Source organism: Erithacus rubecula, assembly GCF_903797595.1.
Source record: "Erithacus rubecula genome assembly, contig: SUPER_Z_unloc_2, whole genome shotgun sequence".
NCBI classification, from domain to species: Eukaryota; Metazoa; Chordata; class Aves; order Passeriformes; family Muscicapidae; genus Erithacus; species Erithacus rubecula.
Window position 1 is genome coordinate 6,444,442 of NW_027635860.1, and position 13,989 is coordinate 6,458,430.

The 13,989-nt window shown below is 37.8% G+C and overlaps 1 protein-coding gene across 2 annotated transcripts in view; it reads right to left on the bottom strand.

Moving 5' to 3' along the window:
• Nucleotides 1-13,989, bottom strand: part of DAPK1 (death associated protein kinase 1) — an 83,725-nt gene that overhangs the window by 25,048 nt on the left and 44,688 nt on the right. Inside the window, exons 4-13 of one of the 2 annotated variants that reach the window (XM_079330931.1) lie at nt 8,904-9,042; nt 6,905-7,034; nt 6,563-6,611; nt 6,392-6,418; nt 5,843-5,995; nt 5,657-5,702; nt 3,947-4,036; nt 3,451-3,543; nt 1,756-1,875; nt 577-675 (exon numbers count right to left, since the gene is read on the bottom strand). In XM_079330931.1, the coding sequence (XP_079187057.1) occupies nt 577-675; nt 1,756-1,875; nt 3,451-3,543; nt 3,947-4,036; nt 5,657-5,702; nt 5,843-5,995; nt 6,392-6,418; nt 6,563-6,611; nt 6,905-7,034; nt 8,904-9,042 (946 nt within the window). The remainder of the gene's footprint in view (nt 1-576; nt 676-1,755; nt 1,876-3,450; nt 3,544-3,946; nt 4,037-5,656; nt 5,703-5,842; nt 5,996-6,391; nt 6,419-6,562; nt 6,612-6,904; nt 7,035-8,903; nt 9,043-13,989) is intronic. The other variant, XM_079330932.1, reaches the window with a different exon arrangement.

The following is a 13,989-nucleotide window of genomic DNA, read 5'->3' on the forward strand; positions in this document are numbered from 1 at the left end:
GATTAACAGGATTACTAACTGTTTGCAAGGATAATCCTCTTCTCCCCTGTTAGGGAGTTCTTTGGAAAGAATAGTCATGAGATAAAAACCTTTCTTCTGCTTGCTTTACCATCTATTAGATAGAGAAGCAGACAGTTCATCAAGCTTGCTTTAAATGAATTATTACAGCACATTTGAAAAAAAAGCATATCCTCCATCAAATATGGATTTTAGTTGCAGTATTCCCCATGGCTAAAATATTAATTTATCGTTCTATATTAAATAAAGTTCACCATTGTGTTTTAGGGCAATCACTAATTTGAACTAATTGAGGTGATTTTGTAAGCATGAACTACATTGTAAGATTAGTATCAATCAAATTATATCAGTTAATAAAGTGATGCAAATCAGAAGCTATGTATTAGGAACAAATGACACTGCTAAAAACTTGGTCATATGTTTTTGTTGTGGAAGACAGAAAACAGGATCTACAGCTCAGAGCTTTTAATTTCCAATACCACTTGGTCTGAACTGCTTGTCTCCTGCTAACTGTACTAAAAGAACTTATATAGAGCAGTTGAAAAGCAGATGCCCAACCTTATCTTGAACATCAATACGAGATCCACGCTTTAAAAGTAACTGAAGCATCTGAATGTTTCCACAGCCAGCTGCAATCAGTAGTGGGGGTGTTCCATGCTAACAGTGAAATACAAGCAAGAATTATATAATTAATTATTGAAGGATTAAGAAAACAGTGCGATAGAAGGCAGGGATTACATAGCATTTCTGGATTTCCACTTCCAGATTAAGTCTTTAAGAAATACTGTATGAAAATAATTTATTCTTTTGTCCAAAAACACTTATTGCACACCTATTCTCCATATTTTTGAGATGAATTCATGATATATCACACAGTAAATTTGCTTTTAAAATTAGGAATACTAATGTTGAACTCTTATTAGCCTTGTGTGGCAAGAACAATCCCCTCTGCAATCTCTTTCCAGCTACCACACCACCTCAGACACAAGCCATCTGCAACATCTAAGGAAGTGAAATGGGACTGACCATTAAAACAAAAAAATACAGTTATTTCTTAAATGGTTCAAGACAAGGTCACACTTTTTTACATGGTTACAGTGACCTTCATTACAACATACTTTCAGAAATATTCGAGAAGAGCAGTAGAGAAGTAAAATATATGTTATTGTACTGTGATGGGGTCTTGAACATTTTTAAGAAATCGCTGTATTTTTGTATTTTAATGGGAAGTTCCATTTCACTTTGCTAGATATTACTGGTGCACTGAAATACTGTAGAGGACAAGCAACTTCATTACTGAAAATTAACACCACCATCTAACATGTTCACATCACCAACTTCTGCAGTTTGCAACTTCTAACAGTGCTTTGCAAAGTTGATTTCAGCAGTCTGGTTATTCTTCAGTATGTGGCATCTTCACTGGCCACAAGAAACAGCAACTGCAACCAAGAGTGAAGGCTGATATTTGATACACCACAATTCCTGACCGTAGATTTGAGCTATACTTTTGAAATGCCTAGGCAAAAAATCCCATTTTGGGTTCCATTTTCATGCATCTTGAGAAGACTGAACACAAAGCATGTGAAAATTTCTCCTAGAAAAAGGCAGAATTTTTTCCCATTTGTTTGCCTTTTCATTTCAGGTGTTACATTTCTATTTTACAACCACACTACTCTATTCAACAGGGTGGTAGCTAGTCCCCCACACACCTCACAACTCACCACAGACCCACACTACCTTGTTGGGTTGATTGACATCGTAATTTGTTAGAGATCCCAGAAGGTGCTGTAATCCGGGAACATTGTCATCATTGATGGCATGAATAATAGCTTTCATCACAAAAGAATCCTCCTCATCCTTGCAATTTAATGTGAAAGAAGAAAAATTGTTAGCTTTAAGAAAAAAATCCATCTCTACATAGCTGCCAAGACATAAAAAAAATATTAAAACTTAAATTTCTAAAACTATTTTTTTGTAAAAGAGTGCTTTAGCTGCAAGTTGTAATCTTTCATGAAGCATGTTGCTAGCATGTATGCATGTTATTCAAAAACCCACACCAAACCTCCTGCCACATTTTCTAGTAAAATATGCTTCCCTCTTCTTCACACACAAACCTGTTACTGAGATTTCACACAAGTTTCTTTTATTAGATGCTCTTTTTTTTAAATAGGAAAAGTATATATGATAGATTTCTATAGAAGCACTACTTGCATAAAATGAAATTATTCCATGCATACATGTGGTAATTAAAACACCCAAGAGGTCCATGAATACAAGCTGAAGTACCAGTTTTTGTGCCATCCACAGGAGAGGTGCTTTGGTCTAAGCTTTCATCTATTCAAAGGGATCAGTTAAAAATCTAGAACCTAACTAATAAGCCTAGATACCTCTGCAGGTGTAACTTTATTTTTCTCCTCTGCACTAGAATTTCAAAGAGATGAAATTCACAGAGGCCATTATTTGGACTGCTCTTAACTCTTCTCTCCTGAGGTTTCAGATTTTTTAGGACACTGACATTGGGCTATAATCCTTTCTGCTGGAACACAGGTGTGAAATGCTGATCCAGTGTTAAAAGGCATACAGATAACTGAGGTGGGGAGGGCTGTGGGCAGGGAAAGGACAGCAAGAGGAGAACAAAGAGCACAGAAGCCAAAAGATAAGAGAAAAAGTGGAAACATGAGCACGGAGTTGCACAGGAGGGACATGGGAAGACAGTATGCATGAAAACAGCTTTGCAGAATTTTTGAAGTTTGATCCTAGTAATGCACAGAAAAGATGATACTCCCCAGCTCTAAACATATTAACACACATTCCTTGCTGATCACAGGGAATTAGTGAAGTGTGTATTAAAACTAGTAGAGTAAGCTAAGAAGAATGCTTTTGGATTTACAAGCATTTTAATTACAAATTACAGCAATTGCTCCTAACTACTCAACTCTAGTCGTATCTAATACCACAAACTGAATTCTGGCCAACTCTAAAGTTTCCTCCTTAAATAACTGCTTGTAGTGACACTGCTGCCTAGCATCATTTGGTTTAAAACTGTCTCAATGATTTTGAATATCTTGTGAAAATAGAAGGAATATTATTATACTCTATACAATAATGATGCAAATGATGAGTAAAATTCAGATTACGCTTTTTCACCATATTGCTATGGTACAAAAAAATCCTCATGAATCAAACTTAAAAATCAAGAAATAAATTTTTGACACCAGGTATAAGCCTCAACACAATAAGTTAAATTTCAAGGTTTCAGGGTGAAGAAGATCACACTAGGGATAACTGACCTTTGTAGCCTGAAAATCTATTTCTTCCTACTTAGGAGATTAGTTAATTAGGCAAGTTTTAAGAGCCTGATATTTCTGTTGGTTAGAAACTGGCAAAGTTCATGTATGATAAAGCATTCTAAATATGTAAGAACACACTTACCAGAGTATCATCACTTCTAGCGACACTCATGCTACTTCTGGACAAGAAAGATCTTGATAATCTTTGGCACAAGGATATTAAGCGCACTGATTGCTTTATAAAAATAATAAGAAAAAAAGCTACATGTAAAAAATTAGAAAATTCTGATAGGATGCTATTGAAGAGATTTTAAAGGACTTAGCAAAACAAACTGAAGTTTGACTTCAACACCACATCTGCTTTTTATCTTGAATTTGAAACTTCAACTTTTGTTTTTCATAATCCAGCAGCAGCACAAAGCAAACAATCCACACACAGGCATTTGTATACAAATCATTAACAAAGAAGTCTTTGCCCAAACTACCATACTCAAGTACTTAATTTATCCTCAGTGACAGAGGAATGTGTTTCTTCTTCCTTCTTTTACATTCTTATATGTGATGACCTTTCCCTGGAACAGGCAATGCTAGTGCATTTGTATGTCACCAACACTTTGATGAGTTATTGAATGACTTACTTTCCATTTTCGTCGTGCTGCAAACTTCTTGAATTTCTCCATATTCACTGCAGAAGCTTTTCTGCTGAGTGCTTGCTGAGTGTCTTTCGGCTGTGACCAAAATGAAAATAAAGCTGTTCTTAAAAATTCCATGATTTCTGCATGTAAGACTCTGTCCCTCAGTGATAACTTCCATTTATGTTATAACAGTACTCCAATCTACTGTAATAATAAAGTAATTGTAAGTAAATAATTTTAATATTCAGAGTCTAGTCTGGCAGACAGATGGAATTTCTTAAGAAAATGCTATAAGAGAAATCCAAACATAAGAATGCAATACTAAAATGTGCTTTTGCACCTTAAACAAAATGGTCATCAGACCATTCAGCCTTGTCCTTCATGTCCCTCTCAGATATAGAGGCATTTAAGATTTCCAAGATAAATCTTGTCTTCTGGGAAGTTTTCCTGACTAATTTTAAATGCAGTCATCCTTGTTACAGTCTCAGTGTAATTACATGGATGCAGCTGAAAAATTACCCCCTTTCCAAACAAAACCACATCCCACCTACTAGTGCAGCAAGCTCTAAGCTCCATACATTCAAATTTTTCAGAGGCCAATACTAAGCACCGATGACTACACCAAATTTTGGATTTTTATGATCCCATTCTTGAAGTCACTTTTGCAGATAGACATAGATATATATGTATATATATATATAACAAAATCATGGAAAGACTTCAGTTGGAAGAGAATTAGTTTCAACCTTCCCTACCATGGAAATGGAGGTAAAGATAGTGGTGGGAAAGGGGAAAAGAGGTTATGACCAGGGGAGTGGGAATCAAATGTCTGGAAAGCTCAGTTACAAAGCAAAATAAAAGGGTACAAGACAATCTGTCTCTTTGCACAACTGTGGAACTTGGTCCAAGAGAGATCAGCATGCATAATGCTTGCTTTAGTGGTTTAAAATATCATGTCAGTATGTTCCACGCGTTTTGATTATTTCAAATTACATCAGCAAAAAGTCAGCAAAGCATGGTCAAAATTGTAGTTTGGCACACTGGTGTTGAAATGCCTGCCCTTGGTAGTTGTACTGTGAACTGGAGTAGCTGTGGCACAGATAAATATTCTGCTAGCTGATTCTCTGGGAAGTGGAATGGGATCAAATACCCACTGTGCATCCCCACATCCTGGAAAACAAATGGCACTGAAAGGGTTCACTACTCACAATCAGAAGGTGACATGGAATTGAAAACATTACTGCCAGGTAGTACTACACTAGTACCACAGGCAGTACTACACACATTTTCTCCCTTTCAACCTAGCAACTTCACAACAGCTCAATCCAAATCAAACACTTAAATGCTGAATAAGGAAGTGGACCACCACATCAACTACTCTCAGTCTAAACGGGAAGGACAGAAGAGAGATTACTAGTTTATATCCAGTCTAAATAAGGACATTAGAAGAAGAAAAATTAGTGTGAATTGGACTGGATTCAGAGACTATATGTTTGTGAGTGCAATGCTGTCTAAAGATCAGCTTCTCTATCTGACATAGAGCATATAGTAATGCAGCCCACATTCTGCAAGCATTTGCTTTCATACAGACAGTTTTCCAAAGCAGTAACTTACATTAAACACTTATGACGATATTCCATGGTAAATAACTTGAAAAGCATGAAATGAAGAATGATTAAAAACAGGACAACAGAGATTGAATGGCATGCTAACCTTGATCCAAGGATGCAGCAAACTGTCTTGAATAGTCATTCTCTTCCTTTGAGAGAATAAGAGATAGAACTGTTTCAGATATTAATAAAATACACATTTTTTATGTTTATTGAAATATAATCTCCAAATATAATGCAATTTTAAATACTAGAAATGTAAGTGCCACACAGAAGAAAAGCGACTCACTTTGGATCTTTGACTAGAAGCCTTCGTATAAAGTCTTTAGCTAGGGCACTGGTATTACTGAAGAATTCTTCTTCAAATTCATAATTCACAGCAGACACATTTGCCAATGTTTCTTGTTTGGTTTCTCCAAGAAATGGAGAGGCACCACTTAGACTGCAAGGAAGACAAAACATTCCTCTCATTGCATGTCGCAACACTGCTGCTCCAACCTTCTGACATCAAAGAACAGTTTTCTTTTCTGTTTTACAGCTGCAAATCTACTTTCAGGAAGATTGTGATGTAGCAGGCAAAAAACTTTGCTGTAATTTCAAAGAGTGCTGTTAAGATATAGCTGTAGGAAAGTCACCTACAGATTTGAAGACAGTTTCCCATGCTCGCTCAATGCTGATTAATAGCAATTCTTTCAATAATTATACTACTGCTTTTAAGATCAACAACTTGAATCATGATGGTTCGATTTGTACAGACACCACCAACACCCCAGAGGATAGGATAGGAATTAAAAAACAACAGCATTTCCAAGAAACACCCATAGATTTTGGTACTTACAGAATATAAGTTATTACACCAATGCTCCTGGATTGAAGGAAAAACAAACAAAAAACAGGATGAGGGAGAGGAGAGAAAAATAGATGGAAAGAGAGAGAGGAGAGAAAAAAAAAAGTTAGAACATAAGCATAATCATGAGAGATTTATTTCAAGTAAGATCCAATAACTTACCACATATCTGCTTCAAGACCAAGAGGCTCATAATTTACTATTTCAGGAGCTAAAGGAAAAAGCAGCAAGGTAAGTACCTAGTCAAAGAACAGATATAAGTCTCACTCTGAGTCCATGTCAGAGATATAATGTCAGAGATAATAAGCTAAGATGCTCGATAGATTAAAACACCTTAATGCAAGTTTAATTTGAAATCAAAGGCTACAAATTGCTTATTTAAATTCAAAATGTCACAAATTAAACTCAAATTTCATAATCTGTAAATCAGCCAAGCCAAGCTAAGCCACAAATACAGTTTCACAGATGAAAAAAAATAGTTCGAAGAAACAACAGTTTTCTCACCAACAAACTCTGGCGTTCCAAAGATATTTTTGAATTCATTTCCAAAGTCAATTTTGTGTGCTAAACCAAAGTCAATAATCTTGATTCGAGGCTTTGGTACATTCCTGTCCAACAACATTATGTTTTCAGGCTTTGAGAAGGAGAAAGGGGGAGAGAAAAGAGATTACACATAGATACAAACTGTGGACCACTGTCCTTCAGCACTGAACATTCCTTTTTACCTTCATTAGACACCTGAATTGTGCTTTAGACAGAAAAATCCTGTCTTTTCCTATTATGATCTAACATACGCTAGAAGCTAACTACAGTAAATTAGGATTTCCTGTTGATGCTGGAGCACTATGATTTCCACACGGCCAAGAGTTTACTTCTTGAGGATACCATATTTTCATTTTTCATGTGGACTGATCCTAAGCAAACACACTGCCATCCAGTAAAGATCGCAGGCCATGCTCTACAGCCATTCCAGCACTGCTGGAAGCTTGCAGGAAACAAAACCCTATAATCTAGTTACCAGGTTTGGTTTACATTAGTCCCTGAAAGAGGTTTCTTTCACACCATAAATGCAATCAGAGAGCTGTATCTTTTTGCCTTTGGATCTTCCAGGGAAATTTCTGGAGTGATTCAGCTCCCAGATTTTAAGGCCCAACATATATATATCTAAGAAAGGAAAAATAGCAGGTTCTCCCATCTTTTCTAGCTTATTTTAAAAGACAGACTTCACATTACTTTACCTCAAAATCTGCAAAGGCAGAACAAAGAAGATAAAATGTCAGGATTATCAGCAAAGGGGTGTTTCTACACTGCATCACTTAACAAGCATGCAGAAACAGCTACTCAGTCTCCATGTCGTTATTTCCACAAGCTGGTGTGCTCTGAAGAGGTCCTGTAGCTACATCCATCCTGTTCAGAGTGTTCAGGGCTTCTGGAGTCATTAAGAACAGCTCTTCATCGTGACCTTCCTTTACCTTTTTTTCCTAATCATAGGACCTGATACGTGTAAATGTAATTTTCTTTATTTCCTCCCTGCATTTCTACTACATACTTTTATTGGTCTGGACCTTGCTGCCTACTTTACTGCACAAATTTTTGGTATCCAGCGTATCCAAGGATGACTCGTTCAATTACAAAGATGTTGGCGAAAATTCACATTTGATACTCTAAGAAATACATTCTTTTCTAGCTTTGTAATCTTTTCTCTTGCTGACTGTCATACAAAGGCCAAATATATTACTAAGGTGATGAGGATGAAACTGGAAAAGGTATGCTTACTCTGAAATACATTCCCTTCCTTACCTCATCCCCCTTTCAGAACTACATTTCAATTGCAATGAAATAGTCATGCCTTGTTTTTCTCTTGTAGACATAGCTGCCCACTTCAGCAGACTTCAGGGAATGCTTAGCTGTCTACCTTTCAAAAAAAAAAAAAATCTTATGGGGGAAAAGATCCTGAAACACAAACAATGGAAAGCAGCTGCAGAGTTTAGATACAAAAAACTCTGCTTTCATTATTAAAAGGATGCAATCAACAACTTTTCTGAAAACAAACTGAAAAGTCACAAAAAGGAAAAAGACAGAAGTGGAAATCTGCTGCTTGCTCCACAAAAATCCTTGTACTTAACTCACTGCAGTTTCAATTAACAGCCTAAAAAAAAAAAACAGTTGAAAAAGGCATCTAGGTCAGAATGCTTCACCCAGATCTCTTTCACATTAAAAAAAGCACCATATTCCTCATTTTTATTTCAGGTTTGTTTTCTCAGAATGGTTTAATTTTGTCATAAGGTGCCATTTCCCCTGAAGAATTTTATGTTAGAAACAGACGGGAACTATTTACAGTTCAGTATCTTCTTTCTGATGGCTGAGCTTTCCCCCATCTACACAAGCTAGCAAAACAAAACTGTGGCCAAGATCTGCATGGTGAATGACTTGTGGCTAGAATTACAAAGCACTTTAATAGATGCTGCTTACAGTTGTTAAAGTTTTTATCTGTTCAACACACCTTAAGATCAAAGTGGGCAATTTGCAGAGAGTGGAGATACTGAACGCCATTAAGTATCTGTTTGAGAAATTCTGTGGCTTCCTCCTCCGTGAGAGATTCTTTTTCAGCCAGGAAGTCGAAGAGCTCCCCACCTGCAACACTTGGAGAGCAGAAGCAGACTTATTAACAAGCTTGCTTTGACCAGTGGGTTCCTTTTAGTACAGCTGTCCTCAAACCTTGAAAAGCCTTGAAACTGATCCAGATGCTTTAAATGTTCCAAATATCAGAAAAAATGATGAAAATCACTTAATTCTATACCCAAAAGAGTAATTCCTTCCCTCCCCCTGAAAAGAATACAGTAAAAAGAGTCTTACTTTCAGACAGAAAAAGTTTAGAAAAGCCAAACAAATATGGTTAACAGTATTTAAATTTAAGTGAAGTAAAAGCCTCCTACAGTCTGTCTATTTAAAATAATAAAATAAAATATGAAGTAACAAGTCTCAAAACATATTAACAAAATGGGATATTACTTTATCTAGAAAATAAAACATGAATTGGCTCGTATCGGTAAAACACCAGATTTTTATACCCTCACTGAGAAGCAAAGAACAAAAGCTTCTTTCGAAATATATATGGGCAGTGGTCCTACTATTTAGTTTCTAAACTCCCCACAACATCCAACTCTTTTAAAATAGATTCTGTTTTTGAAATACTGTATTACATACAGCACTTACATTTTTTTTGTACTCTAACACGACGTTACCTTTTCTCCAATGAAACGCCCTTAAGACTGTTTCCAGCAAGTGCTCTAACCCCACAGCAGAAAGAAAAGAGGTAAGACAGGGTACATAAGCATATCTGGATTTTTGCATTTGAGAGAGAGGGAAGTATAAAGAGAAGATGACCCTCAGCTCAGACAAACAGCTCGACTCAGTCAACAGCATAAAGAGATACTGAAGTGATAGAACTACAGCTATTCCCAAATGACAGAGAAACACCCTTCAGCTGAAAGACGTATGACTGCCCACTGTGGAAAACTACCTTTCCCATCTGTGAAAGCAGAGGTATTACTTAGAAAAGTCGTAAAGATTGCAAAAATGGTCATAATACCCCCTGTGTTTTTCATTGTAATGATATTGAAACAAATTCAGAAAGTGCACCCTAATTTTTATTGCTTTTCTGCAGGGAAAGAAAAGAATCTGTTCATGATTTAAAGCTCTGATTATGAAACATAAGGTGGCGATTAACATATAATAGGTAAATAGTTTGGGCAAATTTCTGGAAATATATTTGACTTCTTTATCATGTCTACTTTTTGAGAGACTTAATCTGCATTATTGTAATGCAAATTGCACAAAAAGTGTATTTTAATGAGTTCTTGGAGCTTTCATTGAGCTGCCTAGACAATAATGAGAGTATTGTTTTGAGTATTATTTGTGTTGTAATATTTTCTGCATGAAAGCAATTATTGAAACAAAGTGCCATTAAAATATAAGAATTATAGACTGCAAGGATGAGAGGTCATTTTAATGATTTTTTGTTGTTGTAGAGACATTAAAATGGAATTCCTAATGATTAAATCCAACTTGTTATTTTACAGAGACTGGTCAGAAGCACCTTCCAAATGGACACACATGTATGTTCTCTCATTGTGTGCTTCTGACTACAAAAAAAATAAAAGAATATTTTCAGGCTAACGTCAGTATCTCTGAGGTCGGCACTGAATGGTGACATTAATTTCTGATTATTGGGCTAAAGGCCTTAGCATCACGTGGAGCTTGCTCCCATGTGTTTACAAGGGGATGTTGGCTGCAGTTTGTTGAGTGGCTGTGGACTGCAGCACAGCCTTGCCACATGGAGCAGGCAGCCACAGCAAAACCCATCCCCTGTGTGCACTCAGCATCGTTTGGCACCGGGCTAGCTATCACAGTCTGGGGAACCAGAGAGGATGGATCCTCGCTGAGGCAGAGCTTGTAAGGCTGCTCCAAAACACTGCATCTGGTCCCGCTTTTCAAGCAGCTGGAAACCCTGCAAAAGCTCCTGCTGGTGCTTAGATCATTCATCAGCCATCACAAATACAAGAGGAGTACTCAGGCAGGCGCTTGCAGCCACGTCCTGTCCAAGAACTGTGCAGTCCACCCTGCAGTCTCAAATAGACTGTGACACTCACCCAGGGGGTGCTACTTTCAAGGCTGGCAAAGCTTGCTCTTACTCCTGTTGGCATTTTAAAGACATAAAGTCATGAAACTTGATAGTCATCTATGATTATCACTGATTATACACATTCCTTATAGATGCTCAAAAAATGATTTAATTCCTAAAGTTTGCAACTTTTCAAGATATCTGCATTTGTGTAAAATAGAAAGCGCCTCTTCAGTTCTTTTCTTATCTGCAATTATTCTGATTCTGAGTACTGCTGAGTACTATTCCTCTGTCTTTACCACAGGTAATTGTAGTGACATTTCTTTAATGACACACCATAAGCCTTACCATTGTATGCAATAAAATGTTATCTGTATTTCACAGATAATATATCTAGTGTCGGCAAATCTCAAAACTGAGGGCCAGAGATAAAAGATAAAGAAGATAAAAGGCTTGAAATGTTTTTTTTTTTCCTTTTGTAAAACTGAAAGTTCACTAGCAAAAGCGTTAGATTTTTCCAATCTGTTGTGTGCTTCTTTGATGCTTGAGCACTGTTACCGTAAGTGACTTGGCAGCCCGTGCTGAGCGAGTAGGCGAGAGAGGAGGGATGAGCTGTACCGCACTCAAAGTGTTCCAGCAGCAGCTGTACCTCTGCTCCGTGGGACTTTGGTGTGCCCCCTCACGTTACACATCTCGCTCTCCATGTCTAGGAGGAGATCCTGCGTGGGTTCACCTCAGGGGGGCCACTGTGAATTCTCTGCTGGAAGCTCCTCAGCTGTGGGGGCGAGCTCGGAAGCCGAGCTCTCCCGTGTTCTCCCCTGCAGCGCTGCCATAGCTGGCAAGCACAGTGCCCATCTAGCTGGACACAAAGCACAAGAGAAACGGGCTTTTATAGCAGTGATGAGCAAAAGGTTATCCTGGCATGCATAAGGAACTTCACCTGGAAACTCAGAAGTGTCTGGCTTCCCAGAAAGGCCCCTCTGCACCAGGCAACCTCCTACGGAGGCCCTTCTCACAGGTGTAAGGCAGTGACACATGTGCCCATGGGAGGTTGTATTTTTCAGCTTCCTCTTCATGCTTGTCAGGAGACAGATTATTCCCTAGCCTTTTGCTGACTCACAAAGATCTTATTTTAAGCTGTACTACCATGGGCACACTAAAACCCATGGTACCACTGCAAGACAGTCTTCAGGTGACCCATGGAGGGTTAATACAGGTATATACTCAACATATGTCACAAGTTTGGCTCCCACAATTAATTGACTGAATTGCAATGTCCTCAGATTTATCAACAAAGATGGGTTTCACAGACTTTGTAATTAAATTATATATGTAGAATAACTAGATGATCTTGACTAGACTTCCAGATATCACAGATGAAAAAATGGGTTAGAAGAATCCAGTAAATACACTTATGTGTAAGCTACTGCAGCCTTCATAAGTCTCCTAAAATGCTGTTGGGTTGTCGAGTTCAGTCCTGTGCCTCAACCAGTGTAACAGAGTCCCACAATACATAAATACTGCATGTGTTAATAAACTAGCATCACCTTCAAAAGTGGAGGCAGAAGGCAAGGAGAGAGCCCCATTCCACTAATGTGGATATCCCATCACACGTATAGAAGCAGTGTGAATATAAAGGAGGTGGCACAGGTAATTCCATACATCAGCCTTTTTGACTAGTCTTTTTGAACATCATATTCCACCAAGAAGTTCACTGCTTCCACCTCCATTACAAAGGGTCCTTGTTTCTAAATTAGCTTTGGGGATGCTGATGCACAAACACTTGCTGAAATCTGACTGACACCAGACAATGGAATTGGTTTCCCAAGCCACACAAACTTGCTCCCAGTCTGCCTCTGGGCCTCTACATAGGGGCCACACAACCAACATCTGAGAGACTGCTGTTCCCAATCACCAACAGGATAAAGATGCACGGAGTGGAGGTGACAGGTTCACCAAGCACTAGTGCATCTTCCTGTGGAGGACTTCGGAGTATCTCTACCTGGCATACCCAGGAAGCACAGAGCTTCCCTCTGTTAAATTTCTCTGTTTGCTGGTAGGAATTACCAGACAGCTTCCTGATCAGCTCTTCTGTGCCCTAAGAGAACTCTAACTGCCAAAATGCCAGTACGTAAAGGATGGACAGCAACTTATACCCATTCAGTTTAATGGAGAAACTTGATTACAAGACAAGTCACAGCTAAATTCTTTATGCAAAGCCTCCATGTTCACTTTCACAAACTGTTTTCCTCTAAAGCATAAATTCATTAATGTTCCTGTATAAAACCTTTCTGTTTATGTTTAAATTAAGTCATAATTTTGCAGTCATAATATGTTGTTCAAGTATCATGCTCAATAAAATAGGAGTTTGTAATTTGCAGCAGTCACATCTTAATTCCACCTAATTCTAGTATATTATTGACCATGTTATAACACAGAAAGTTGTATGGGTTAAGTAAATCTATCTCATCATTATAACATGACTTTTTATACTGTTTTAAAGTAGCAGAGCACATGTTTTTAGAAGTATTTTGTATAAACATTTTCATTAAAAGCAAAACTGGCATGTATTATTTCACTGATACTTCTAGGCAGAAGTGCTAGCTTTCCTGAAATGAGAGAAATAAATTAAAGCTTTCAGCTGACTGCTTTCTTTCTTATAAAGTGCAACAGTGGTAAAAGCATTTCCCAGCCTTCTGAAAGGAAGGTTGACAGATGTGATTGCAACCCACACACCTCCCTCTGGGAAATAAAATACATCACGCCCATGGAAAAAGGATTTCTGGATAGTGCTTTTGCAAGTTGCCAGGCTTTCTTTACTGCAGAACTATCACCAGATCTCGGAGGAAGTAATTATGGGAACCTACTCAGGGAACTTAGAATCAATTAACCTTCAGAGTCAGCATGGTCACCTCATAATGACTCAGTCATATGCCATGATCACACTGCTTATTATGCAATAGTA